Source organism: Myxocyprinus asiaticus, chromosome 9, assembly GCF_019703515.2.
Source record: "Myxocyprinus asiaticus isolate MX2 ecotype Aquarium Trade chromosome 9, UBuf_Myxa_2, whole genome shotgun sequence".
Classification (NCBI taxonomy): Eukaryota; Metazoa; Chordata; class Actinopteri; order Cypriniformes; family Catostomidae; genus Myxocyprinus; species Myxocyprinus asiaticus.
The window spans coordinates 8,206,827-8,231,950 of NC_059352.1; the positions used below are offsets into that span (position 1 = coordinate 8,206,827).

General features: G+C 36.0%; 1 protein-coding gene across 3 annotated transcripts in view; it reads right to left on the reverse strand.

The window, feature by feature from the left end:
* Positions 1-2,512: 2,512 nt before the first annotated feature.
* Positions 2,513-25,124, reverse strand: part of vapb (VAMP (vesicle-associated membrane protein)-associated protein B and C) — a 30,022-nt gene continuing 7,410 nt past the window's right edge. The window contains exons 2-7 of one of the 3 annotated variants that reach the window (XR_007898076.1): positions 19,460-19,612; positions 14,413-14,516; positions 8,743-8,823; positions 8,196-8,372; positions 4,156-6,053; positions 2,513-3,983 (exon numbers count right to left, since the gene is read on the reverse strand). Coding sequence is in view for 2 of the 3 variants with exons in the window: in XM_051706506.1 (XP_051562466.1) it covers positions 5,892-6,053; positions 8,196-8,372; positions 8,743-8,823; positions 14,413-14,516; positions 19,460-19,612 (677 nt within the window). In the remaining variant the exon portion in view is untranslated. Of the gene's footprint in view, positions 6,054-8,195; positions 8,373-8,742; positions 8,824-14,412; positions 14,517-19,459; positions 19,613-25,124 lie in introns of all 3 variants that reach the window. The other 2 variants (XM_051706507.1, XM_051706506.1) reach the window with 2 other exon arrangements.

Consider the following 25,124-nt stretch of genomic DNA (forward strand, 5'->3'; position numbering starts at 1 on the left):
ATAAAATCGCTTACCTTTTCTGTGTAAAGTTATATCCAATTTTACAACTTTGTTGGCATGATGATGTAATGTTAACAAACCCAAAAACTCTAAACAACTGTAAAAACTACCATTTTAAACAACTTTACAGCTCAAATACTACATGAGTTTTAATAGGAAAATGTATGGAAGTGCTTTTATAAAATTATAAGCTTCACATTTCTGCCTTTAAACCTCCAAAAATCGACCCCATTCACTTCTATTGTCAGTGACTCACTCTAACCTCGATTTATGTTTTTTTTTTAAATATTTTTTTTTGTGGTAATCAACATTATGCAACAAATACTGTCGACTGAGCTTACCTTGTATTGAACCCGGAATATTCCTTTAAGGTTTGGGCTAAGGACTGGCATCAGCCATGAATCGTAGGAAATGGCGCAAACATATTGCTCAGTTTCTGTCTTTGAAACCAAACAAAACATGGACTGAGATGCCAACGGATCAAATCAACTAACATTGACATCCACAGTCCACTAAAGTGCAGCGGTCTATATGTGGCAGTAAGGTAAGAAGACAATTCTGTGAAAATCAAAAAAACAAACTGACAAAGTAAAATGTTTTCCTTCATCAAATCAAAGTGTCCAAACCTCAGATTTTTTTGTGGGTAGGTCAATTTCCAAACACTTTGAGACTGATGAAATCCAGCCCCTCTAAAATTATAAAAGCACAAAGATAAAATTTCATAGTCAATTATGCCAAAAACCCTGTCAGTTGGCATTACCGCTTTAGGTACCCTAGCAGAGATACCTAACAAATGTTACTTTCTTATAAGGTTTAACACATGGTAAACATTAGCACTATTACAGTATTTATAAGCATCATTATTAGTGGTGCTTGCTAAAGCAATCATCTCTATTACTTTAACTCATATAAACAAACCTCTGACCTCAAGTATTAAACTTGTGCTACAGACATTAAAGATACCTTAAATCATGCAGCTTGTTGTGAAGCCAGTAAGCAACCACCTAACAAGCCAGACCACCTTAGTAATTGCATAGCAATGAAAAAACCCCACTGAGAACACCTTTGCAATCTAGTAACATCCTAACATTGTGTTGGTGAGTTTTGCACAGGCAGCACCCTTTACATTTTCTGCAGTGAGTGTAAAAGTCTCTAGTTTGTTTTCCAAAAGTTTTGACTGCACTACAAAATGATACTACCTCTTGAGACCAACAGTTCAAGCAGGTTGCTTAATCAAAGCCCTGTTTCCAGTGTCCTCACTTGAGTACAGTAACAGCCTCAATATGCACAGTTCATTAATGCTCTATCTTCTGGCACAGGAAAGTCACATTGTTAAAAAAAATGATGTCATTTCAATATTCTCTCTCTTCCTCTTCCATTAGAAACATCCATTACACAACTGTACAGTTCAGTATATGGGTTGCAGCTGTCTAATAAAAATTCAACATCGGCTATACATTACAGTCTTTGGCTTAACCACTAAACATGAGAAATATTAAAAAAATTATATCTTGTCTGTAGATTCTCTTCTACAGTATCTGTTTTCAAACAGCGAGGTCCTAAACTAGGTCTTAAACCAGTCTATATATAGACGGGGGTTTAGACACTTTCATTGCTGGCCAGTCTTGGGTTGATTAACACAAAAATTTATTTCTATTTGTCCCTCCAATACTTCAATATTCACAGCAGAACTTGAACCAAACACAAAAGTGTTTATGGTTCTGTTTTGTGAGAAGTAAATACCATCTACCTTCAGGGAAATGGTGTTGGACAGATTTGAAAAGAGCAAACTAATTAAAAACTATTATGATTTTAACATTCCTCTACATTTTTTGCCAAACATCTGGATTTGTGTTTGGTTATAAACATCCATTATAAAGGTAGATTTGTTCTTAAACTTACAAAACATGCATTATAAAAGTAGATCTGTTCTTAAACTGACAAATATATATATATATATATATATATATATATATATATATATATATATATATATATATATATATATATGTATATAGAAGAGAGAGAGAGTTTAATTTAAATAAATATGTTGTAATGAATGTAATATTAAATTGTGTACTTTAAGATGTACTTAATAAAAATAAAATGTTTCAGTATAACTGCTTCAACATACTTCTGGTCTGAATTTTTCCTAAATAAAAAAGCAAAAAACCTAAATGAGGTCCACAAACCTGCAATTAGAAATATGTCTAAACAGCAAGTTTATCCATTTCTAGTTGGAATATAATTTTTAATAATAAAAAATTTAAAACTAAATTGATTTACAAAATATGTATAATGTAAAGATCATATTGTATAATCACTTTCTAGTTTACAAAAAAATACACCCTCAAAATAGATATTAAATTAGGTAGTTAAGATGAAGTGTTAACTGCGCTTGTCATTGGCAAAAAAATTACAACATTAGATATCAGATATACAACCCAAAAATGTTCACAATACACTGTATATCAAAGACATTGAAACCGGATAGAAGAGACAGCACAAAATGTTTGGTCTGGGGCTTTATTGATTTCATTTATTAAGATGCTACATAGTCCAACAAAGTTGGGGTTTCTTTAAATACCATTATAGACTACTTGACTAGGAATATCAACATTTTCATCTTAGACTTTTATTTATTTATATACATACAAAATGGTCACCTTCATGTTTACATCATATGTGAAGGTTTGGGGCATTATAATAATTGTAAGTATAATTATAAGCCAGCTGACTGGCTGATAGGTCCCCAAAGCCCTCCCTTTTCCATGGCAATCATACTCCTTGGTGAACTATACATAAACTGCAGTCCAAAAATCACTATACCCTGAACATCTCCTAAATTTACTTACAAAGCAAAGTTTTGCCATTTGACAATATTTACATTAGGGATAGTTCACCCAAAAATGTAAATTCTGTCATCACTGGTTTTGTCCCAAACCAGTATGACAAACTTTCTTCTGTAGAACAGAAATGGAAATGTTATGCACAATGTTAAGTCCGAGTCACCATTATTTTTTTTGCATCTTTTTTTCATACAATAAAAGTGAATGGCGACTGACGCTGTCATTCTACCTAACGTCTACTTTTGTGTTCCATGGAAGAAAGTCATACATGTTTGGAAAATCATGAGGGTGAGTAAATGATGACAATTTAAATTTTTGGGTGAACCATCTCTATAAGCTCCTCTGTTCTTAGAAATTCAATGTCGGCAATAAGATGATTAACTGAAACCAAAGCTTTTCAAAAGGGGAAAAATAGTAACATTAAAGTAAAAGACACCCCACAACACCAAACTATGACACGAATAGACATCAGGTCACAAAATGGTCCCCTGTAGGAAGAGTCTCCTCACTGATGTAATTTCTGCTATTTCACATACTGCGAAAAAATTGATCAGACCATTGCATGGGAAGATGACATTCTTTATAATGTAGTGCATTTCTTAATATAAACAGTTTTGTGCAATAAAAGCTTTATTCATACCTTAAATAAAATGAAACATTTCAACACTTTACAGGACAAGAAAGACACAGAGGGCTCAGGAAAACAGTGGAGAAAAGTCAGGAGTGTTTTTAAAGCCTTATGCGGCGAGATAAACCAGTGTGTTCACACTTTCAGACCACTGACAAGGCATATTGAAGCCATGCATTTATAGGAAAATGAGGTGTAGTTTGGCATGGCTACAATCCAAGAGATGCAATACTCACAACAGACCTCTAGGGCATGAGTGTTTCAGTTTTTAAAGAAACAGTTTACCCAAAATGAACTTGTCATAATTTCTTCAAAAACGTATGTTGATCAAACTCTGTAAAATTTTATTTTTCCCATGAAACACAAAAGGAGATGTAAGGCGGAAAGTACGAGCAGCTCTTTTTATTCAAGCATAATAGACAAAAAGCAGCAAAAAAGTTTCATAAAAGTAGTCCGAACGACTTCTATATTATGCCATATTCGTTATTCACTGATAATCTTCCCCTCTGCCATAGCTTACAAATCTCACTCACGCTTATGAATTTTAAAATGGCGCCATCAGACAGCAGGTTTGACACCATTCTCATGTAACATGACCGATTGCAACAATAAGTTTTAACAGTTGTGACCGAAAATGAGATCTGAGAGCAAGGGCAGAGAGGAAGATTATCAGTGAACTTTTCTTGACAAAAAGCTATTGTATGGGTTCAGAAGACTTGGCACAAGTCATATGAATTACTTTTATGGCGTGTGTTTTTACTTTTAGGAGCTTGACAGTTTAAACCACCACATACTTTCACAGCATGGCAAAGAGCAGCTCAGACATTCTGGCTAACATCTTTTGTTACATAGAAGAATGGAAAAATACAGGGTAAGAATAACATACGGGTGAGTACATGTTGCTTTGCTTATTTTCAGGAGGATAGAATGACAAGGGGTTAGTGTTTATGGGCCAGGTGGTAAACTTAACTCTCCTCGTGATATCTTCAACTAAAAAGTTCATAGGGAAAGAGACCTTCAACAAGTTGTTATGTACAAGAACGTCTGAACTTGGCGCATCAGAAATTACACTTAGCAGCTGCACTATTACATAAGATCTTGATCAATAAATTAATTCAGATTTATAGGAAGCAAGATGGAAATTCAGGTGTGCTAAAGGGACTGAAAAGGAGATTTCACCTATGGAGCAGCTTCAGGTTTATTTTATTTTTTTTGCTCTCAACAGAGCCATGCATTCAAGCATATATCCCTTAGCAAAAGAAAAAGAGAATAAGTGTGAATCTATCTGATCCTGATGACAGGGAACTCTGTCTGTGCTAACCTTCATTGGAAGCAATGGTTTCAGAAACATTACTAACTTAACACAGCAGTTACGAGATCAGTTCACAGAGAAATTGCATCAAATTACATTTGAAGATGGTAATCGGCTCAATGGTTAAATGGTTTCACCAACACTTCCCCAATAACAGCAGTTTGAAATATCAGTCACTAACAGTCCATTTCCTCATTGTCAAATCAGGATGTTAAACTGTTAAAAACAACCTAAAAAGTCAACACGTATCTCAAAAAAGTCAGTTGGAAAACCCAAATTCGCTGACTCTGTTGTAGTTGGGTCTAATACGTATCCTGAACGTGGTGCGTTCAATTCTCAGTGTCTAGTGCAAGTGAACACAATAAATTGCCTGAAACAGTGAGATCGTGAGAAATAAGTGAAATCCTATGCTTGCAAAATTCTAGCACATCTAATTTGCAGAGGAAATATATTTTAAATCATAGTACCTTTTGGTACTCATTCATATCTGTTGGACTGAATGGAAGTGAATAAACAAACTGCATGTTATTTTAGCAACAGGGAAGATACTAGAAGGCCTGTTCTATTGATAGTACACTTCCCTGAACTGCCGTTTTAATGCAGGAGGTATGGGTATGATTAAATTAAATGCACATGTGACACTTTGAAGATTTAAAAGCATTTGTATACAGATTAAATTTGCAGCTTTTCGCCTCCATAGAAAACAAAAAAACGTGATAAAACAACATTCACTCTAGCACAACTCAAATGCACTGTCTGGTGTTAGAAAATCCCTACGAGACTTTGAGTGGTTAAAATCGATGACATTTGTGATCCATTTGAAATTGCATCAGAAATTGTTAAGGAAGAGGACCAGAATGATTGCACAATTTTGAGGCAAAAACTGTGTCAGATTTTTTTTTTTTTTTTTTTTTAAAGATTTTTTACCTTTTCACAACATTGATGAAATTCCTTGATCTCTTTATTAATTTTCCACACCTCGCTAATCCAAAACTACCCAAATGATATGGCATTCGGATTAAACGAATTCTGCATTGGTTACTTGTCTGTTTTGTATTTGTTTCTTCCCCAACGCATGCTTGTAGCACTCGCCTGTTGGATTTTACAAGGCCAACTTGCCTACGATGACACCCACAACAAAAAACAGCACGATGAGCGCTATCACCCGGCTGCTCAGCCCCTCGTCCTTCACTCTCACCGCTTGGGATGAGTGCGGAGCGGACATTACTGTGCTCTTCCTCATCCGCAGACCATCATCTTCCTGCTGAGGGGTGGGACAGAGGGGGGAAGTGGAGAGAGATAGATCAAGAGAAAATAAGATCACAGACATGATCTGGAGAGTTATGAAAGGCTGTCCTCATGGCCCTGTGCTCTTTTCATTAAACATACTTCCATCTATGGCAATAAACACAGTCTGATTTTCTACTCCAGCAGTAATGGTCCCCAGCTGTAGTTTTACATGCTCTGCCATACAGCACTGATGAGTAAGAGCAGGCTGTCTTTAATTCTGTCTGTCAACACAGTCACCATCCTGTGGCTATTACAAATTTAAAAAATATGGTGAAGAGAGCAAATGTAACGTGTAGCGGTCAACCGATATGGGTTGTTCAATGGTAGATGCAGATATCTATATATAATTTAAAGGAATCGTTAACTCAAAAATAAAAATTCTCTTATCATTTCCTCAGCCTCATGCCATCCCAGATTTCTTCTGCAGAACACAGATTTTTAGAAGAATATCTCAGCCCTGTAGGTCCATACAATGCAAGTGAATGGGATCCAACACTTTCAAGCTCCAAAAAGCATTTAAAGGCAGCATTAAAGTAATTCATAAGACTCCAGTGGTTTAATCCAAGTCTACTGAAGTGATCTAATGGATTTTGGGTGAGAACAGACCAAATGTAAACTTTTTCACTGTACATGTTGCCATTGCAGTCTCTAAGAACAATCATGATTTCAAGCTCGATTACACTTCCTAGTGCTTGATGCATGCACAGAGCACAAGATTGTGCTAGGTGTTTTGAGCTTGAAATTATGGTTGCCAAGGAGACTGCTGATGCCTAGATTTATAGTGAAAATGTTGTTACATTTTAGTCTTTTCTCACCCAAAACCGATTCGATCGCTTCTGAAGACTTGGATTAAAACACTGGAGTCTTATGAATTACTTTTATGCTGCTTTTCGGAGCTTCAAGGTTTGGGACCCCATTCACTTGCATTGTATGGACCGACAGAGCGGATATATTCTTCTAAAAATCTTTGTGTTCTACAGAAGAAAGACAGTCATACACATCTGGCTTGGTATGGTGGTGAGTAAATGATGAGAGAATTTTCCTTTTTGGGTGAACTATCCCTTTAAAGAGAGCAAATGAGAAAATATCACTAAAATTATTAGTAAACATTTATTGTGGACAATTTTAAAATGTTTATCTAACCCTAACAGTCAATTTTTGTTAATTTGTTAATTTAAAAAAAATCTACATTGTGGTTACAGTAAGGCACTTACAATGGAAGGGCCCAGTCCACAAATATTAAAATACACACCGTTCCAAAAGTATAGCCACAAGACATAACCATTACATGTTAACATTGTTTTAGTGTGATAAAATCACGTACTTACCTGTGTAAAGTTATATCCAATTACAACTTTGTTGCCATTACAAAACAACGCAGCTAAACCCTGTAAGCAATTTTATTACACTAAAATAATGTTAACATGTGTAATGGTTATGTCTTGTGGCTATACTTGAAACAGTGTCTTCATTGTGCTTTATAGTAACTATTATTATTTTTTATTTTTTGGTAAATAAACGAGGGAAGAGTTGAAAATATTTTCTGTGTTAAAATATTTTCTGTGCGGAATATTCCCATAATTTTAAACCAATCCGATCACACGAAAATTTAGTTAGGACCAATACTGAGCAAGCACTAAATAGTGACCACACACAAAGTTACCGAACAAATGCTTTTAAAAGACCTTCAAAAGAAGATATATTTTATCTTCCCCCCAGTGATTTACTTAAGTATACATTCATGAGATTAATGTGAAGATCTATGCATATAATGTAATATTAGTATAGACTCCATAATGTGATATAAAATATCAAGCTTTTAAGCACGAATTTGACAATTTTCTTGTTGCATTTCATGGCTCATCAATAAACCATACATTATATCATATAGTATATTTTAGGTAGGCTGAAATGGTAAAGTAGCACAAAAACCAGGCATAATACTTTTAAAAGATAAATGATTTTGTCGTACATAGGCCAATACTCAGTATCTGTTCTCTGAAGTATTTAGAAATATTGTTAACAATAATAAGTATTAGAATTAAATAAATAAGAAGACCACATAATCACTAGTAAACTCCATATGACTGGTTTAAAAACACACACACAAACTCACCCTGATCTGTTTGTTCTCCTCTCGTAGTCGCTGCACCTCCATCTGCAGCCGTTTACACTCCTCCATGATTTTCTTTACCTCTCCATCATCCAGACTGGAGGCCATAGACTTCATAGACAATGTGGACGATTCTGACTTTGAAAGACTGGAGGGGATCTTATTGCTGTCCATTTCAAGCTGTGGCCGCAATCAGGTTCACACATACAAACACAAATTGTAAACATGAAAACATGTATGAAAATGAGTCCTCAAACTCATAAAATCCTTGAAGAGACCAAAAGATACAAACTGTTCCCAAAAAACAGCATTTTTACATTTGTTTTAAAAACAAACTATTTTTTTTTTATCAGTTTGTATCCATTTATGTGCAGTGGCACTCCCATTAAGATTTTCAAGTACTTTAAAATGTCATTGTATCTATGTTTTAGTTGTGCGTGTGGATTTGGACAGGGCATCAGGAATGTTATCATGGCTGCTGTCATTATCATTTCACACAATGACCGCTACAAAATGCCTGCTCAAAGATAACCAGAGAAAAACCACTCACTGTTTTCTCATTTTCAGTGGGCATCTCAAAGACACATCTCAGCTTGGAGTCCATCAGATCCTCAGGCTTGGCGTCCTTCCACTGCATGAGAGGAGAAAAAAATCAATTCCACGCACTTGCATATGTTCACAATCCCAACAAACACAACGTATGACCTCGGTTCCAAAACCTAGTGAGCTGCCTACGTAGGCAACAATGTTAGGCATCATAGTTGGCTGTTCTGTACCTTTAAGGCAAAAATCCTAGGCAGCAATACATGTATCCTTTGCAGACAAGACAATCCCTTAAGGTACTGTGACAAGCTCAGTTGAAAGATTTTCATCTAAGTTGATGGACATTATTGATGCAGATGTATATGTATTTATACAGTAAAATGCTTATTTTATTCAGTACTGAAAAGTATCATTAGAAAACAGTTGTAATTAAAATCCCCTTACAGCATTCAGCCACTACAATATATGACAATAGGCATTTTGTAAGGGACGTCTTCATTTTGGCCCAAAATATGGGACGTCAAGTCATTTTTATTTGTATAGCACTTTTCACAACACACATTGTTTAAAGCAGCTTTACAGAAAATCATGCATTAACAAAAAATGAAACTGTAATATCTATAAAGTCTTAGTCGTCATTGTGTAGTTTGATTAAATATGATTGTAAATTGTGTATACAAATTAAATAATTAAATAATATTTGTATTTAGAACCCCTGTGAGCAAGCTGTAGGCGACTATGGCAAGGAACACAAAACTCCATAAGATGTTGGTTAATGGAGAAAAATAACCTTGGGAGAAACCAGGCTCACTGTGGGGGCCAGTTCCCCTCTGGCTAACAGCATGAATATAATGCCAATATTAGTTATTTGTTTGCAGTGCAAGTCATGGTTTCATATTAGTAAACAAAGTAAGTTTTAAGGTCCAGTGTTTATAAAAATAAATAATAAAAAAAATAAAATAAAAAGTTTTTATGAACTGTAAGATTAATGACTAATGTCTTTGAAGTCCATCCTGGATTAACTGCAGAAGATCACATAGATGAACCTTGTTAGTTCGCTGATGAAGGCTTTTGTTGGCAATTAATTGATAGTCTATGTATTCCATTTCAAGAGTGTAGTCCATCAATAGACAAAGGTGATGCAGTCAGAGATCAATGAGGTGCATCGCAGTTCAAGCGGCAGCTCATTTCGGTGAGGTTTGTTGGGGTCCATCCTAGGTCCAAGGTTCAGGCAGTGGCATATGAAGTATCTGATGTCTTACAGTTGGAGTTGGCATCAGTTCATCCTCTGAAGTCCATCGTAAAAGACTGAGGTGATGTCTGGCTAGCACCAGCTGCATTTAGTCGTCATCACTCAGAGCCACATAGCAGTGGAGTCCGGCACCAAGCAGGAATGTCATTCAAAGATGTCATTCAATTTTATGCAGAGTTATAGATCATGATAGATGTTTCTGGTTCCGGCAGACCTAACTAAAGCAGCCTAATTGTGAGTTGATGGATAAATTAGGTGTATGCCTGGCTAAATAGATGAGTCTTTAGTCTAGACTTAAACTGAGTGAGTGTGTCTGTGTCCCAAACAGTGTTAGGGAGAGTATTCCATAGTTTAGGAGCCAAATAGGAAAAGGATCTACCTCCTTTTGTGGATTTTGATATTCTAGGAACTATTAATAAGCCAGAATTTTGTGATCGTAATGAACGTGATGGAATATAGCGTGTCAGGAGGGTAGAGTCACATGGGGTAACCTCCTCGTGGTCGCTATAATGTGTGGTTCTCGCTCTCGGTGGGGCACGTGGTGAGTTGTGTGTGGATGCCGCGGAGAATAGCGTGGGCCTCCACATGCGCTACGTCTCCGCGGTAACACGCTCAACAAGCCACGTGATAAGATGCATGGATTGACAGTCTCAGACGTGGAGGCAACTGAGATTCGTCCTCCGCCACCCGGATTGAGGCAAGTCACTACACCACCACGAGGACTTAAAGAGCACTGGGAATTGGGCATCCCAAATTGGGGAGAAAAAAAATTAAATAAAAAATAAAAAAATAAGTGGACCTCAGGGAATATTATACAATTTTATATATATATATATATATATATATATATATATATATATATATATATATATCAGTTGTGCTCAAAAGTTTGCATACCCTGGCAGAAATTGTGAAATTTTGGCATTGATTTTGAAAATATGACTGATCATGCAAAAAAAAAAAATATTTGATTTAAGGATAGTGATCATATGAAGCCATTTATTATCATATAGTTGTTTGGCTCCTTTTTAAATCATAATAACAGAAATCACCCAAATGGCCCTGATCAAAAGTTTACATACCCTTAAATGTTTGGCCTTGTTACAGACACACAAGGTGACATACACAGGTTTAAATGGCAATTAAAGGTTAATTTCCCACACCTGTGGCTTTTTAAATTGCAATTAGTGTCTGTGTATAAATAGTCAATAAGTTTGTTAGCTCTCACGTGGATGCACCGAGCAGGCTAGATACTGAGCCATGGGGAGCAGAAAAGAACTGTCAAAAGACCTGCGTAACAAGGTAATGGAACTTTATAAAGATGGAAAAGGATATAAAAAGATATCCAAAGCCTTGAAAAAGCCAGTCAGTACTGTTCAATCACTTATTAAGAAGTGGAAAATTCGGGGATCTCTTGATACCAAGCCAAGGTCAGGTAGACCAAGAAAGATTTCAGCCACAACTGCCAGAATTATTATTCGGGATACAAAGAAAAACCCACAGGTAACCTCAGGAGAAATACAGGCTGCCCTGGAAAAAGATGGTGTGGTTGTTTCAACGAGCACAATACGACGATACTTGAACAAAAATAAGCTGCATGGTCGAGTTGCCAATGCCACAAAAAAGCCCGGTTGCAATATGCCCGACAACACCTTGACACACCTCACAGCTTCTGGCACACTGTAATTTGGAGTGACGAGACCAAAATAGAACTTTATGGTCACAACCATAAGCGCTATGTTTGGAGAGGGGTCAACAAGGCCTATAGTGAAAAGAATACCATCCCCACTGTGAAGCACGTTGGTGGCTCACTGATGTTTTGGGGGTGTGTGAGCTCTAAAGGCACGGGAAATCTTGTGAAAATTTATGGCAAGATGAATGCAGCATTTTATCAGAAAATACAGGCAGACAATTTGCATTCTTCTGCACGAAAGCTGCGCATGGGACGCTCTTGGACTTTCCAGCATGACAATGACCCTAAGCACAAGGCCAAGTTGACCCTCCAGTGATTAAAGCAGAAAAAGGTGAAGGTTCTGGAGTGGCCATCACAGTCTCCTGAACTTAATATCATCGAGCCACTCTGGGGAGATATCAAACGTGCGGTTCATGCAAGACGACCAAAGACTTTGCATGACCTGGAGGCATTTTGCCAAGACGAATGGGCAGTAGGGCTGCAACTAACGATTATTTTGATAATCGACTAATCTAACGATTATTAGAACGATTATTCGACTATTCGGGCAATTATTGCAACAATTAATCATTAGCTCTAAACTGACTATTCAGCCTGTGCCTCGACTTAAAAGGTTGTATTAAACGTGCTGCTAACAATAAAGAGTTCAAAATCATCTTTTAAAAATACCTCTAAATGACATTCACTGAATTAAAGGGAAAAAATAATTTTTATTATGTTTAATTCAGTAAAAATTTCACTACAAAATAATCCTACTGTTATCAAGTGTATTTGTCTTTTTTTCCATTTAAAATTGTCTAAAAATCCTTAAAACAAGATGCATTTACTTGAGAAGTAACATATAAGATATTTAGACTTGCTTTAAGAGAATGTATCTTAAATATAAGTGTATTTTGTATATAATAGTATATAATTTTTTCACTTGGTTATACTTCTGCGAGCGCAGTAAAGACAAAATACACTTATATTCAAGATCTATTCTCTAAAAGCAAGTCTAAACATCTTATATTTAGATATTTTAAAATATTTGTATTTTTAATATTATATTCAACATTCTCAGATAAAAAAAAATAAAAAAAATATTCTGCAGTATAGCTGCTAAAGTAAATGTACGTTGTTTTAAAGGAGTTTTACATATTTATATTGGAAAACAAGCCAAAACAAAAACAAATAAAAAATGTATTTTTTTTTTGCAGTGTATAATGGGGCGAAGACTACCCTCTCTCACCTTTTTGTTCACTTCAATCCATCTTTAACTCACAAAAAAACTCTCTTATTAATAAAGCTGCGTTTTGCCAATTTTCTTCACGATAAGAAATGCACAGTGACACATATTATGATTCAATAAGTTGCCATCGCGTTATAATCTAGCTGCATTAAACGCGCGCACTCGAGGGATGTGTGTCCCTGCAACAGTGTACCTCAGCCGGGTGCAGTTTCAATCTCTCCCCCTTAGATCGGGACACTTTGCGCAACTCATAGAAAAGGCGCTGACCGCACAGAGAAATGCCAGTTTCCTTATTATTTTAACTTTAATAAAGCTATAACGCATTAAATAGAACTGCATTAAAGATGTAACGCTGGGGTGTTTCCTTTAAAGACGCTCGACACGCAAGTTTTGCTTAAGCTGTGCGTCAGCTCCGGCTCTGCTTACTCCACAACAAGAGTGCTTCTGTATTTACTTATTTTGTATTTTTGCATTATAATTCCCTCATACTTTGCGATCTACATCACCTGAAGCTGTTTGGAAAGTTTAGAGTGCGTCTGGACTGTGAGATGTGTTTTCTTCCTCTCCTCAGTCAGGTGTGAGCTGCAGTGCTGCTCTTGTGTGCAATCATTGGAGTTTCATATGATCTTACGTTACGTTAAAATCAAACGATTATTCGACAATGAACATTTTTGTTGACAATTTTTTTATTGTCGACGTTGTCGATAACGTCGACTAATCGTTTCAGCCCTAATGGGCAGCTATACCACCTGCAAGAATTTGGGGCCTCATGACAACTATTACAAAAGACTGCACACTGTCGTTGATGCTAAAGGGGGCAATACACAGTATTAAGAACTAAGGGTATGCAGACTTTATTATCCAATAAAGGGGTCATTTCATTTTTTGCTTTGTTGCCATGTTTTGTTTTATGATTGTGCCATTCTGTTACAACCTACAGTTGAATATGAATCCCATAAGAAATAAAAGAAATGTGTTTTGCCTGCTCTCTCATGTTTTCTTTAAAAATGGTACATATATTACAATTACTCCAAGGGTATGCAAACTTATATATATATATATATATATATATGTCATGACCCCTTTAAGATTATTTTATCAAGCAAATTCATTACATGCCATCCTTTTGCTAGAAGATACAGTCCCTGACATATAAACAGAACACGTTCACTACGGGTGCTGCACAATGTTATATGCTAGCTGGGTGAAACGATGGTCTGCATCATAGTTGTTGTTACTATGTGTATTTTAGCATGGTGGAACGCTGTATTGACCAATCAGCATCCATGTGTATTCTATTACATGATTACTCATGAAATCAAGCATTTTAATGCATTTTTACTCTTTTTAAAGGCATAATCATGGTTAATTAAATTAACAGGTTAATATTATAATGTATTATAATGTATAACTGTGTTTACAATAATATATAACTAATAAAAAGTTCAGTATTACAAAAGGCATTAAGTAAAGAATGACAATAATAAACTGGATCAGTACTCACCACTCCCTCGGTGTCGGTCATATCAGGCGGAGCCAGAAGTGACTGTACCATGAACTTGTGTTTGCTTTTCTCATTTGGATCATAGTCGAATGGCTGTAGCATCACTGAAAACACAATAACAAATGCATTTTTTATTTTTTTGGCCTTTTCCCCATTATTATAGTCAGGATAGTGCATAGAGGGCAATAAATTATGGGGGAGACAGACAAGGAAGGAACAGGATTGGGTAATGTTGCAAGCCAGATTCAAACTTGCACTGCCTGCAAGTTTCATGATAATAACACATTCAGCCTTTAATTTAAACCAGGTGTGAAGTCTGAGAAAGTTCAAGTCTACAGCGCCATCATCACTATCAAAAGACCGCCATGTTATTTGATGTAATTCCAATGAGCAAAACCTAATTTAGAGCAGTTACCATGAGTTACAGTGATCACTTTCTTACGTCTGGCGCGTGAGGGCTCTGGCACTGTGCAAATCAGCATTGATGTGCGATTTCACCCCCCATGGCCCTTTTTAAAGATGCAAAATACGGATTCAAAGGGTCTTATTTACATTGGAGGCCAAACATGTGCATGATTACAGAAAACTACTTGCTAAGTTTCATTAAAAACAAATGATCTCTTAATTTCAAAGGCTCTCTCAGATGTGGCTACTACATCCAAGCTTATAGGAGGTGCAAGCCAACTCCCCCTTTAGTTAAAACCTCACTCTGGTTTTGTGTGCCATTTGCGGCAATCAAGGGCCTACAATATTGCAAACTAAAAACAGATGGTTGAGACAGATAGGGAATGTCCTGTTTTGTCAGTCCCAATTTTTCCAAGTACATTTCTCTGGATGATCTGAAGGAATGGCATTTCGCTATCAGCACCAACATAATTTTTTTTTTGTGTGTATCTATAGAGGTTTAAACAGATTTATTTGTGCAGTTCTTATTCATTTCAGTAATATTCTTAACAAACACTGTGCAAATATTCTGATTTCTCTAGTCTCAGGGCTGGTTATCGATACAGATTTCCCAGTTTGATTCGATTCCAATTTCGAAACGGTTTGATTAGATTCTGATTCTTTTGGGTACATTTCAGTTAGAATGTCAACTTTGCTTAAATAAATTCTCTCTCAGCTAATGCTGTAAATTATACAGGGAACCTTCTAACTTGGTACATTATGAAACTATAAATTGAAAAAATTAACAACAGGGCTAAAACAATGAACTCCATTAACACATCTTCCCTCCTATTGGTAGTTGTCGCCACCGAAAGTCGCTCCTCATCTGCGCAAGTTCAACTTTTCTCAACTTTCTGAAGTTGCCTGACACACCCACATCTAATTGCCAATGGTTGTTGTCACCCATGTCGCCAACTCTCATTAAAAATGAATGAGATCATGCCGCTTTGTCACTGGAAGTCGCTGCATGTGTGGATGGGGCTTAAAACTGAGGGAAGTCCATATACAGAATCCTTCAGGGCTTGCTTGACCTCCCTGAAAGGAGATTGCTTTGCAACAACATTTGGCACAACCTTTCTTTTGCACACATTTTACGTGCTGTCTGCGCTTACTGTTCTTTGTCTGTTGTTGCGGTCTTAATACAGTATACTACATATAGTAACAGAACACTGTTTCAATCAGAGTAAACTTCTGTGGTCACAGCTTGAGCAGTCATCTCCAGGGCCATCGTCTGGGGAGGACAACTAGGAATGATGTTGTCCCATCCCAGGCCCAGTGAATTTAAGTGACGGCCATGGTCATCTCAAATAAAAACCACAATGAAACTCCTGACTGCAGACAGTAAGTCCACTGCATAATTAACTAGATTCCTGGGTATAAACATCATTAATTACGAAAAGTGACCTCAGAATTCCCACAGAGTTAACTGTAAAGTATAAATGGAGAGAGAAAAAGTGAGAAAATCCAGACACCACTAGTGGTTTAGAAGTTCCAAAGCAAATGTTCTGAGTCAGGGGTGGATATCAACAAGTGTAATCAATATAATTGATATCATAACATAACATGATATTATCATGTCAGGAGGGAACAGAGGAACAATAAACCATAACTGCACAACCATAATGAACCAAATCTGGCTTGAAGTTCAGTGATTCAAGGATTCAATACATCTTAAACCAGTTACTATTACTGAAGAAAATTATTTTGACTTGCTTACAGTAATGCGTATACACGAAAATTTTAGGGGGACAAGGAAAATGCCTACTGGCCAATTGTACAGTACTAAAGTAGATGAACAATTACCAAAATCTTTTGAAAGTATTGCTTAAGGATTGCGTAGTAACTCCCTTGTGCAATATCCAATCTTTCAACTCATGTCATAACCATGTAAACCCAGTAAACCCGGTAATCTTTGAATTATATCCACAGAAGATCTTTGAATTATATCCACAGAAGTGTACCAGGATGGGACAAGACATAACTATTCCTATAGAGGTGGGAATATTTAGGCAGCTCACGATTTGATCTGATTACTGGCAGTCAAATAACTTAATATAAGCATTACATAATGTGAATAATTTTAGAACTTATTTAAAACTGCAATATAATACAAAAGGCGAGTTAGCAGTCCTCTTACACAGTGGACATAAAGGCTGTACACGACAGAGTCAAGTCCCATTTACAAGTAGTGGATTTTGAACCATCAACCGGCCTAACTTCACAACCCAGATTCACAATGATGTCAGACAATGGGTGGATGCCATAGGCTTGTCTCATAGGTTTGGATAAATGTCAAAATCCATGATGTATTCACGACGATAAATGCCAAAAAGAGACAGGGATCCTAATAACTAGTGTACCTTCCATCTTTCATTTCAAATATTGCTCAAACAAGAAAAAGTGAGCAAGTGAGAACTATTGTACATATTGACGGAGACCAGACTTTTTACCATGGAGAGAAATCCCAAAACACTGTAAACAACATGGAATAATTAGCGCAATTAAACATCAGTGGGATTCTAAGAGGTTTAGAGATTTCAAAATAGCTGAGTTATTAGGACAACTCTCAAAGGTCCCAGAGACCAACAACTGTTGTTGCAAAAATATCTCTAGTTATGTAAAGGGTTCCATCCTACACAAAGAGCACTTGGGTAATGCATTTAAAGGTGCTGTGTGTAATTTTTTCATTATTAAAACTGTTTCTCCAATCCCAGTTAAATGTAGAGACAACTTTAAGCAATTTGTATTTGCAACAAAAAATTAGGTGTGTTTCTAATTATGACTAATTATAATCAATATTATAATATTATTACTATTAATTATTTAAATGTATAATAATAATTATTTAATTACTTAATATTACTAAAGTATTATTTAATAGTAATAATAATAATAATAATAATTATTATTATTATTAGCCAAATACCTGCAGCCTCACACATATAGATACACAAACTTGTTACTGAAAAGTGTGCGTGTTTAAAAAAATGTGTCTACGGAAAGTAGAAACACTTAAGTCCAAAGTATACTTTGGTCAGGATGCATTACTCAAATCTCGTCATCAGCAGAGTGTCTGAGCACTGAATGCGTGCAGCCCGATTTTTCCAACCGCGGTTTGAAGGCGCAGAATGCGCATGGAGTTATTTGCACTTATTAATGGATCCACAAGGTGGCAACACTTACATTTTGAGCCATTGCTGTCACGAAGAAGTACTAGATGATGTTATCACCGCTAAACATCAGATGACGACAGTAAAAACAACAACAGTGGCTGTGCAAGTCAAGAGCGTATGTGTGAGGAGGTGTGGATACCTGCATTTATATAACTTAAGTCTGAAGGAATATAAAGACATCTTTATGGGTCTAAACTCCTGAAGAGAAAGTCCAGTGTCTCATAGCAGTCGTAGCGTGCATGCGCCACCCGCCTGTGTATGCGTGGCAGTTATATGGAGTATACTTTCACAGGCTTGCGTTCGACTGTATGCAGACGCCGAGCATTCGCGTCAAAATGGAAGTATAGCCAGGGCTTTAGCAGAGATGGCAAACTGAGCCACACAGTCAGAACTGTCTATAGAATAAAGTCAAGATCAACAAATGAACTTCCTGGGACAGAAAAAAATCAGATATGATTCAATATTAAATCAAGTAAATTAACATGTTTTCAAAATCCACCAAATAATCCAATTATCCAACAGACCTAAGAAGCATTAGATAGCTAAGGCATCCAATTGAACATTTGTTATTAGAGTTGAGACTGATTGCATTTGAATACCACTACTGTGCGAAACGTGGTTCAAACACTGACATCATCATCAACGTCAGAGAGGTTCCATCTTGTTATATGGACTTGGAGCAGATGAGTCATATTATTTAAAGGAAAGCAGATCTGTTTTATCTGACTCTGTGTATTTGCGGCATCGCAAATGAAAAATATCAAACACTATTTGAAAATAGTTCTAGTCTTCGGCAAGGATGGACACCAATGTCACTAGAAGGAAATTTCTTGGGATGAACCGTATAAAAACTTTTGCTGACTAGGAGAATTACTTTTAAGTTATGGCTGATAACAGACATGACGGTTAATATAATAAAACTACACTGTATTTTCTGTTTTATTTTTACACTAAAGCTTTGATCTAGAATGTAAAACTGAAATCAGGCATCAACACATTGTTATGCACACACACAAAATATATTGATAACCTTTTACTATTTTGTGCATTCCTAGAAATGTAATACTGTATGAGATAAATCTATTCAATCAATGTGATAAAGAGAATATGCACTTAGGTAGACACTGATACATTTTTAACCCACATTTTGACAGTTTGAAAACAGAAGAACTTATTAAATCTGCAAAGCTTTCATTTTTAAGCTTTGACTGTTCTTTACAAATCATTGGATAGCAAAGTGCTAATTTGGCACAAATTGTTAAAAGCTACTCAACAGTTTTCTTTTAACTACTGCAGTGAACCCTTTGTTACATGGAGTTTTTTTTTTTTCATAAGTATTTGTATCTATAAAGCTTGTATTTATAAAACAGCTTTAAAAGCTTCTTTATTGTGAAGAACATCAAGAAGACAGGCAAATTAGGTGTGTTTACCCGAGACGTTGATCGAGGTTCCAGCATCAATCACTCCGCTGTTTGGCCGCACACAGTATCGGCGCGGTGCAGTTGTCTTTACTTTAAAGCACACATTTCTGTCTGTAGGATTAGCAAGCTTTAGGGTGGTGGTGACCACATCTGTAAATGGACCTGAAACACAGAGAGAGAGAGAGAGAGAGAGAGAGAGAGAGAGAGAGAGAGAGAGAAAATGTTATTGGTGCTTGCCTGTGCAAAATTGTCCACCTGGTGAAAATCGCTTGGGAAATGTAATAGCACATCTCTCCTTAATAAATCTCACGAATTGAAGTATTATTCATGAAATGCATTTATTCTGCAACATGGCATTCAGGCAAATGCCAATTGGTCCATGTCACAACATTAAACAATTAAAACATTTGTGGTGATGAACGAAGTGTGCGGATCTGAAGACAATTTCTGTTGTCAGAAAGAACCCATCAGGAAGACCGTAGCTCTGTTGAGTCCTAGATAGGCAGCTCACCAGTGTTTGAAAGAGAGTTCATGACTACTTGGCTAAACTGGAATATTGACGATGGAGAGGTTTTCAAACCATGGGAGGACATAAAACGGAAGTTATACATGTCCAAGATGTCATACATGGATAAAATAAGTGGGTCGTCTATAATTAAGTGTTTATATAGTTAATCAAACAGTGTTTTACAAACAGAAATTTCAAACATTTCTAATCAGAACGAACTGAAGAACATAAAAGCTGATATGGCATGACAGTCCTGGACAAAAAAAATTCAATGATATTCTAAAAACGTTTTTAGAAACACAATAATTCCTGAAGCCCAAGCATAATACCAGAGTTTGCTGTGGGTAAAGAGATTTTATCTGAGAAGTGGGTAACATATGGTGCGACACTATATTGAAAGTTTTGAATGGTGAATTATATGGACTCCTCTTTGTGGTGAAGCAGTCTCTGTTCAAACAGGAAAAACAGATACATATCTAAAAGGTTATGAGAAGGTCAAAGGTGAATTTTTCCTTACATATGTTCGGTACGATTTGGTCTACATAATTTTCATGTCTTGTTCTCAAAACTGTCTTTATTCTGAATTTGTATGCTTAAAGTCAACATGAAACAGCATTTGCAACCCATTTTACATCTGCAAAGTGAAAAGTGGGCATTCCATACCAGCAAGGAGGCAAACCTGAACGTTACGTCCAAGAACATTTAGAAAGTAAATAGGGTCAATTTTGATTTCATGTTGGCTTTAAACGTGAAACATAAATGCTTGTTCGGTCTCTCAAACATCCATCACCCTTTGTGATAAGGCAGCTCCAAACATCAAGTATGCAACACCTCATCAATTAAATTATCGAGAGGGTGTGACACTTGAAACCCATAGTGAGCCTTATATCGTTTGAGCCTTTACATTGTTTAAGTTGTGGAGACGAAGACAAACTAAGCATCTTGCCCCATAAAACCTTAAAAGCGAGATAAAAGATAGCACCAGACCCAACAATGGACTATCCTGATCAAAAGCACTTCATTTATACAGGCCTTTATAGAGCAACTGATACAATTAGGGAATAAGTAATTGCAAAGCATGTGTCATGCAAAGGGGTATCACTCTTTTCTCGGTATGACTTTCGTTAGGTATATATGACACCGCCGATCAATACAAAGTGCCTAACAGCAACAAGACGAACTCAGTCAATTAAAAAACTTGGGACTTGGGAAAAGAAAAAGGATTTTCCATGGGGCATTGGGGGTGTTTGCACATATTTGAATATTTTGCGCTAAAATTTAAATATATTGTTTCTATACTTATAATCAACTTTATAATCAATAGTTTTTAGGGCTGTGAATCCATTCGAAATTTTTAACGAATTAATCGGACAGTTTTCTGTGATAAAATCGTGATTAATCATGGTACATTAAAACAAACATTCAAATATAATCATAAATATATTTACTTTATATTTTGTCTCAAAGAATTTTCAAGAAATTGGTTAGTCATTATTTATTTTAATTATTCAGAATATTTAAAACATTATTGGATTTGCAGATAGAGTTAATCAGACTCATTTTTAAAGGTATAAATCTTTGATAAATGTATATGTATAAATGCTATAAAATCAATAGACATGCTGTATTGATTTTTTTAATTACAGGATCAAATTGCCAGATTAAATTCATATCAAGCTTTATTGGCAAGATAAACTCAGGTGTACATTGCCAATGCATTACACTATACAAACAGACAAACTGAATGCTGAAGTTTAATTTGCTGAAGTTTAAAATCTCAATTATTTTCTCTGGCTGCCGTTTAGTCCCTACCAGGCACACGCTGGGTCTTTCTCACGCGGTTTTGACTCTGACAGTTTCAGATGACAGTAAATGAGAGTTTTCTTGTGATGTAAAGAGATCCGTCAGCATGCTCGTATCTCTCCCACACCTGGCTCACCACTTGCGAGTGAAGTCTCCATTCTAAGTACAGTAAATCTGCTTCCGTGTTTATGCCCGGGAAATGCGTTGCGCGTAATGAATAAGCGTGCACTGCTCCACACAATTAATTTCTGTGCTAGGATGAGCAGTCAAGCTGAGTGTGGACTTCCTGGAAATTTATTTATGGCAATTTTATCCACAGGAAGAGGGGAAAAACATTGATGTTTTAGAAAGGGAAAAAAATAAAGATACTTCATTAACTGTGTTAATTTCAGTCAACTATTGATCGCAGAAATAGTTTTGTATTTTGCTATTGCTTTTAATTATGTCATTTGCAATGCTTTATGGGATTGTAGTTCATTCTCTTGTCAGCCTTGTACCCTTGTCTTTTTGTCTGATTTTCAAAACTTTTTTTTTTTTTTACTTCAAATCAAAGGTTAGATTATTGTGATTCACCTCGGAGCTGGTTGGTTTGGTTCATGTCTTAGATCTCTTTTATTAAGGATTTTATGAAATCCCTATGGAAAAAATGAATGAGGAAAATACTTTCGGAAACAAGGCAGCTAAAAAAAAAGAGAAGAAGGCCATTGTTGCACTCGACCAAAATTCACTTGACTGCAAATCACATCGTAATTATGATTTCCAAACTCAAAAGTAGGATTTTCTCAGAAGGACTTGAAGGCAGCATTAATGCATACAGATTTACAATATATATATATATTATAAAAGTAAAAACCTTTAAGATATTAAAGGGATAGTTCACCCAAATATTTATGTGATCATTTACTCACCCTCATGTTGTTCCGAACCAGTTTGACGGCCTTTCTTCCTTGGAACACAAAAGGAGATGTAAGGCAAAATGCTTACCTTAGTCATCATTCATTTTCAATGTATGGAAAAAAGATGCAATGAATATGAATGGTGACTAAGCCCAACATACTTTCTAACATCTTATACTAATATTTTGTTCCATGTAAAATAGAAAGTTATGAATTTGAAACAACAAGAGGTGAGTAAATGACAGAATTTTCAGTTTTGGATTTTAAACTTGACCTTCAAAGTCAGCTTGAGCTTGTGTACAACATTTGGCATTGAATAGGTTTTCCTGCCAAACAAGATACAAAGGAGGGAAAGTGCCGAGTGATTCTGCGTGACTTTTGTACAGCTCGGAAATACCTGACACATCTGTCTGCAGTGATACAGCGCTCATCTCTATGGAGAGATACTTGGCATCCGTACGTGTGCAGATGTGGCTTCTCTTTCCAACTCTGCATTTTAACATCTGTCTTTCATTTACACCCGGCTTTATAGCCCTTCAACATATTTATTACAGGCCTGTTTCATGATCATTATAATAATTCAGTTATCCAAGGTTTGAACCAATGAGCACTTATGTAATTTTGCCGCGCAGATCAAGGTAGTGGTTATTCTAAATGGATGGAACGGGCCAAAAAGGTACAGCCCTGATAAATCAAAGAGACGTCACAATATTTTAACAGCTTTACCTCATTAGTACAACTGTTCAGATTGCCTTGGAATCACAGAGGGATCAAACCACCTTTTATACTTCCCAAAATCACACTTAATTGTTGTAAAATGTGTACCTATTATTGGCTGGGCCTACTTCCTGCACTCCACTGACTAGTCTCAGATTCAGACGTTTTAAATATAAAGTGGCATGTCTAGGCAGTTGGGTTAATGCTGCTTGAGGTTAACTGTTACTTGAGAGCATCACTGAGTTTCAATGCATTGTTTTATAGGGGGCGGAGCCCTGAACAAAAACAACCAGCTCCGAGGTCAATCACACATTGTAAACTTTGATTTTAAGCAAAAAAACTATTGAAAATCAGACAAAAAGACAAAAGTACAAGATTGTGTACTTAACATCTTCAATGAGGGAATGAACTACAAACCTATGAAGCATTGCGAATTACGTAATCAAATAAAAAATTATGGACAAGTATAAAACTATTGATTAAAGTTGTTGATTCAGATATATACAAATATATATGTAGCTTGAAAGTCTAGGTTTTTCCTGCATTGAAAATTCTGTGAAGGGCAGCAGCTCCAAGTCGCCTGACAAAGCAAATTTAAATGTATTCATCTCTCGTTTAGCGCTTTAAGCACTAAATATGCCTCTCATAATGTACACGGCCATCTGTGCACCAGCTACTCAAGTATTAAAAACACAATTATCGCAAATTAATTTTCCTTTACGTATTTGCCTGCCATTAGAAGCCCTGAATTACACTGTTTTCCCTACGAATCCCTCACCAAATCTTGCAGTTACAATTGAGTTCACTGGGGTGCTGTGGATGTGTGTGGATTCTACTCTATTTGTATTCGGTTCTTGTTGGGAGTCATGCAAACCAACAGGCGAGGATCAGCTTTTATTGGTGGAAAGAAAATGATATGCGAACTCAGAAGCTGATCAGACCAGAATGGGTCTATGTGTGTTAAATCTCTGAACTCCGGCAGAGTGCTTTTCATAAAAAGCCAACTTTCACCACTTGTTTTTCTGAATAATAACGTGAAATTATGAAAAATGTGATGGCCTTTAAATAGACTTAGATTTTATATAATTAAAAAATTTTCCCAAAAGAAAAGCATAGTTTGTTGAAGAAAAAACTTTCTTGGTAACGTTTGTGAATAAAACAATAAGATTCACGGACATGTCATACATGTTATTTTTAAAGTGCATTTTAACTTACGAGTAATCGAGTACTTGTTTTTTGTGGGTTACAGTTTCTCAACTACAAAATTACTCAAAAATGCCCATCCCTATCATAAAGCACTATATGGTGGAAGTCAAACCTCTCAAACTGCTAGACAGCCCATACATTATAAACAGCACTGACGAGATAAAGAGGAGACAAATATCATCAGTTTTTAAAATACACATTCATCCTTAATAATATATTTTTCTTTTTACTGCAGTAACACTAACTGGTTACTTGAACAGAATCATATTAAATCTATAAGGGCGAATCTATTAGACTATTTTTATTACAACCGTGAAAGTTAAAGTTTTCTAAATGTGTTGCGGCTAATCGTTTTTTTCCTAAGAAATACTATAGACTATTCTTTAGAAAAGTCTATCAACAGTAATGTGGAGCCATCCCTGGTCTTACATGTGGTAATGGCCTTTGTATTACAAATGCCACTGTTAAACAATGGTAGAACAATTTTAAACTTTCATGGCAAGTACCATTTAGAATGAAGGGGTTAAAAATTCCATGAATTATG